Source organism: Antennarius striatus, chromosome 16 (assembly GCF_040054535.1).
Source record: "Antennarius striatus isolate MH-2024 chromosome 16, ASM4005453v1, whole genome shotgun sequence".
Classification (NCBI taxonomy): domain Eukaryota; kingdom Metazoa; phylum Chordata; class Actinopteri; order Lophiiformes; family Antennariidae; genus Antennarius; species Antennarius striatus.
This window is the reverse complement of record NC_090791.1, coordinates 20,210,327-20,215,326: the sequence shown is the minus strand read 5'-3', so window position 1 is coordinate 20,215,326 and position 5,000 is coordinate 20,210,327. Positions and strand designations below refer to the sequence as shown.

The following is a 5,000-nucleotide window of genomic DNA, read 5'->3' as shown; positions in this document are numbered from 1 at the left end:
TTTCAGTTTGTGGGTCACACATGTAGCATCACTACACTGCTAATGTGGGTCTGTTGTGTCTTCACCCCCACCAGATTGTCTTTCTAAATGCATTAAAGGTGAAATGGAGTCTGAAGCTCGACTCTGGCAGTGGAGAGGGTAACACGGCGGTAGGGTGTGTGTGACGTCTCCACTACGTTATCAAGACTTAATTCAGCTTAACTAGTGGATAAAGAAAAGAGAATCACAAAAAAGTCTCCAAACCTTGTTACACAGAAGGAAAAATATATTTTTCTTCAATTTTTTTTTTTAGAATGCTGTTAAAGTGCGACACACTGAAGCCTGATTTTCTGTGTGTGTGTGACTCTGATACCTCTGGGGACAAAGATTGAACAGCACTGCTCCACGTTTGGACATAACAACAAACAACACAGTACAGAAGTTTTTTTTCTCTTTTTTATCACGACAGAGAATCCAAATAATCTGCGTTTGAATATTCTCCACACATAGATGTGATTTACCTCCAGCCGCGTCAGATCACTGGTTTGAAGTCAGCGTGGAAAAAATGCTCCACACGATTACTGAGATACAAGTCGTCACGTGATTTTATCTGCAATAGTATAACTATATGTATAGTATAATTAATAAAGAAAAATAAACTGTTAAAAACTTCTTATTTTCTTTTTAAAAATTCCAAATTCTATGTTATGTTCACACATGTCAGGGAAAGGTAAAAGTACAGGGTGTGCGCCATTCCCACCCTGAATGTAAATCTCCCTACATGTCTAATCAACACACACACACATACACACACACACACACACACACACACACACACACGCACACACGCACACACACACACACACACACACACGCACACACACACACACACACACACACACACCACCTCCCAGCGCTAGAACAAGAGGCCTGCTGACGTCATCACCCACCCACCCCCCACCCCGCCCACCCTGTCTTCACCTGTGTTTCTCATCCAGGGGTAGATCCGTGGTCCCTCTTCTTCAAAGTGGTCACTGATCCGTGACGTCACTGGCCCCGGCTCAGGCTGACCGTGGAGCCGCTCCGTGACGCCTCCCTGTGTGGAGGAGCGCACCGGCCCGGGTCCTGGTGAACCGTAACCCCCCCTCGTGAACGTTTGAACACGATCCGCTCCGGGCTGAATCCCGTTCCGGGTCCGGGTTGAGAGAGCAGCAGCCGCCGGGGTGGAAGGACAGGAAGGACACCCCCTCCGGTTCTCTGACCCGCTGGAGGCGTGGGGGCGAAACCCGCCGAGGGCGCACGAAGGAGACGCGACCGGAGCGACGGAGAAAGACTGGAAGGAAGAAGTTGGTGAGAGTGTGAGGAGCAGAGCGGAGCAGCCTTCAGGAGCGGCACGGAATCTGGAGAGCAGCTCGCTGGGGGAGTCCAGAGAACTCATAATTCGGCGCCGGTGATTTGTGGCCCGGCGCGCTTTAATGTCGGCGTTTTACGACGCAGCGTGAATTATTGGCGCAGTATAAGTGTCTGGATTTACACCAAAAATCACCCCTCCCCGCTCTTCTCCTCCTCCTCCTGCCCCCCCAATTGCCTCATGGACCATGTGACCGTAGGTCCATGTGACGTGAAGTTACCCAATGGCTACCGGGGTTTCCCTCCGGATGCAAATGACAGAAGTTCACAGAAACATGTAGGGGGGGGTGGGGGGGCTACAACACACACACACACACACACACACACACACACACACACACACACACACACACACACACACACACACACACACACACACACACACACACACAAAGTAACCCACTCACTGCTGGTCTGAATTGGACTGGATCTGGAACTCAGCGGGGATCAGATTTGTGGTGGTGACGACAAAACAGAGATAATATTCACCTTTTCACGAGCGCCCATGTGTTCTCAGATGCCGGAGAGACGGCCCCACCCATCAGAACAAACGCTGCTCGCCCCCTTGCGCGCGGCGCGCCGCTACCGGGTGCGCGCACTGGCGGAAGGAGACGCGTGAACGCGTAAAAATGTCTCCGTTCTAAACTCATGTTTTCAGTCCAAGCTTCCACCTCCAGTCAATTAGGAGCTGAAACGTTCAGATTTACAGGTCGGTATTTCTTAATAGTGTGTAATTTTTCTTAAAATATGAGGCTACAGCTCAGGGCACCGGGATCAGACCTGCAGCGGGTTTGTTCCACATGAACTGTAAATCCACACTGATAAGAAATGAGAAAAGGATGAGAGGAGACACATTTTATCCTAAGTGGTGGTCGTGCAGTGGTTCAACCAGGCCGGGATAAATCAGTTCAGTCCCATACCGTCACCTGCAGGCCCTGCTGTGGTGTTGTGTTACCTTAACACACACGTGTGTGTCCAAAAGCATCTCAGTGACAGCAGCGCCTCACGTTTGAAACCTGTTGTTGTGTTTCGTGAACTCAACCACCGTTAGCCCTTCATCTTCATCTTCATCTTCATCTTCTCCATCTTCACTAACAGGAAAATATAAATTTAGACATTTACCTTGCATTTATAACTACAGAGAGAATAAAATCTGAGGCTTCGGTAAACATAATTCAAACACAGAAATAATTAATTCCGATCCGTTTAAACAACAAACAATAACGACAACAAAATAATTCTGCATTTTTCTCTTCACACATTTCTCCAGAACAAAGCCTGAGCCTGAATGTAAATTCTAAGAGGCCTAAATAAAAGAATAAACTCTGATAAAGGTACAGGAGACGTCCCGCTGCCCCCGCGGCTCTGGTTTGTTCTCACACACGTTAACAGAATGTACAGCAAGCAGGAATTATACCGTGTGTGTCTTCAGGTCATGAAGTCCTTCTGAACTGTAATATTAAGATCACTGACAACTTCTTTAAAAAATAAAAAACTAATATAAAAACAACCAACGCGCACAAACGGTTTGGATGACAAACCCGAATCCACCGGGATTTACTGGATCGCTCTGATTGGATTTGGATCAATAAAATAATTTGTGCTCGATGTACATAGTGGCGTTGGCCCTGTCGCTTAAATGATCTGTATTTATATTCACGTTTTAAAATATAAATAAAAGCATTACCTCCAGTGTGTGTATGGTGACGGGTAACGGTACAGGAGAATCTTTGGAACAGCCCTTCCACCAAAGCTGGACCCCCCCCCCCCTCTGTGTTTGACCTCCTGTCGCGCCTCTACAGAAATTAAACTAATAAATATTAAACATTCCGTATTTCCCCACAAAGTTAGAAATTCATGCAGATGTCAGATTAAATATTGACGCTGGGAGGGTTTGATGCTCACATGTGGAACCAGTTTGTCGTCATGGTGATGATGATGATGATGATGATGATGATGATGATGATGATGATGATGATGATGATGATGATGATGATGATGATGATGATGATGATGATGATGATGATGATGGTGTAATGGTGGAAGTATACTGTAAGCTGTAATAATGTAAGTGGGAGATGAGGAGCGGGCCATAAATAACGCGTGTTGGGGTCTGGGTGTGTGTTGCATGTGTGTGTGTGTGTGTGGGGGGGGGGGGTCTGTTGTTTTAAGTGGATGTTTCCGAGTCGAGGTTTGAATGTTTGGCCTCCTGAACCGAACGGTTTTATCAGTCTGGCTGCTGACAGAGAATACAGGGGGGCGTGATGGGGGGGGGGTGCTCAGAGGAAAGGGCCCCAACTTCTCCTTTTCACCCTCATTCGGGACTGATCAGAGTTAAAATCTCAAAAATTAATTTACATTATATTCAAAAATCCACATTCTTACTACAGTTTTTTCTCCTTTTTATTTCTTATGAATGTTCTCTTTATTAATCTGCACTGTGCGCATGCTTTTAACCCCCCCGCCCCCAAAAAGAGAAAAGAAGACAACATAAAACAAACACCATCAATCGAAAAAACGAACTAAAAACGACAATTAAAGTGTGTAAAAAAGAGACCCGACTTACTAAAACGGCATAAATAGGCAGTTTCATGTTGTTGGAAAAATGTCATTAATTTTCTACGTCATCGTCATCATCTTCATCTTCATCCATTGCCATAGCAACAACAACAACAACATAGAAGTGAGAAGTACAGTAAAAAGTGCACCATCATCATTTTAACTTAAAAACTATACAGCTGCCGAGGATCAAACTGTTAATGATAAACTTCTAACAATATAGAAATGTTTCCACAATAATTGTTTCACAGAGAAATGAATCTATCGCGTTTTCTTTCTTTTTTTCTTTCCTTTTTGAACACTAGATTAGACTATGACGGTTTGATTGACCCCCCCCCCCCCAAAACACTTTTTAAATTCTTTTTTTTCCCCTCTTCTTTTCTTTCCGTTTGTACATCAGCAGAGTTCCTTTCCATCGATTAAATCGTGAAGAAAGTCCAGTGGCCTAAATGAAGACAGTCCCTATCCACACCCCCCACCTCACCCCCCCAATCCGGTCCAACATTTTTACAGCCTCTTCCCCTTCCATTTCTTTCTCTACATTTGCTTGTGGTTTTTCTCGCAGCAGTCCCCGTTAACCGGAGCCTGTGACCCCGCCGTGGCCGCCACCGAGCTTCCTCCTCCTCCTCCTCCTCCTCCTCCTCCTCCTCCTGCCTCTCCTCCTCCTCCGTTCCCACTGTTATCCCGCAGCTCCTTCTCCCTCCTCTCCCTCTCCACCGCCTCCTGCTCGCTCTTGCTGCTGGGGAACTTGTCCTTGTTGTTCTCCTTCTTCCACTTCATCCTCCGGTTCTGGAACCAGATCTTCACCTGCCGCTCCGTCAGCGCCAGGGCGTGCGACACCTCGATGCGCCTTTTCCGGGTCAGGTAGGGGTTGAACAGGAACTCCTTCTCCAGCTCCAGGGTCTGGTAGCGGCTGTAGGTCTGCCGCCCCCTCCTCCGGCCCGCAGCTACTGGGGGGACATTGGTGTAAAGACACGACGAGGCCGTCATTAGAACATCTTTCCTCCACATCAACACAACATTCACACTGGAATTCACACAAAGCGGCTGGT

General features: G+C 46.8%; 2 protein-coding genes across 4 annotated transcripts in view; both read right to left on the bottom strand.

Annotated features, from left to right (window-relative positions):
* LOC137609717 (homeobox protein Hox-B7-like) overlaps positions 1 to 1,949 on the bottom strand; it is a 7,180-nt gene extending 5,231 nt beyond the window's left edge. The window contains exons 1-2 of one of the 2 annotated variants that reach the window (XM_068336947.1): positions 1,879 to 1,949; positions 961 to 1,312 (exon numbers count right to left, since the gene is read on the bottom strand). In XM_068336947.1, coding sequence (XP_068193048.1) covers positions 961 to 1,312; positions 1,879 to 1,896 — 370 coding nt within the window. In that variant the 5' untranslated portion in view covers positions 1,897 to 1,949. Of the gene's footprint in view, positions 1 to 960; positions 1,544 to 1,878 lie in introns of those variants that run through there. The other variant, XM_068336946.1, reaches the window with a different exon arrangement.
* A 2,435-nt stretch (positions 1,950 to 4,384) lies between these two features.
* LOC137609659 (homeobox protein Hox-B8a) overlaps positions 4,385 to 5,000 on the bottom strand; it is a 5,787-nt gene continuing 5,171 nt past the window's right edge. The window contains exon 2 of one of the 2 annotated variants that reach the window (XM_068336824.1): positions 4,385 to 4,898. In XM_068336824.1, coding sequence (XP_068192925.1) covers positions 4,486 to 4,898 — 413 coding nt within the window. In that variant the 3' untranslated portion in view covers positions 4,385 to 4,485. The remainder of the gene's footprint in view (positions 4,899 to 5,000) is intronic. The other variant, XM_068336825.1, reaches the window with a different exon arrangement.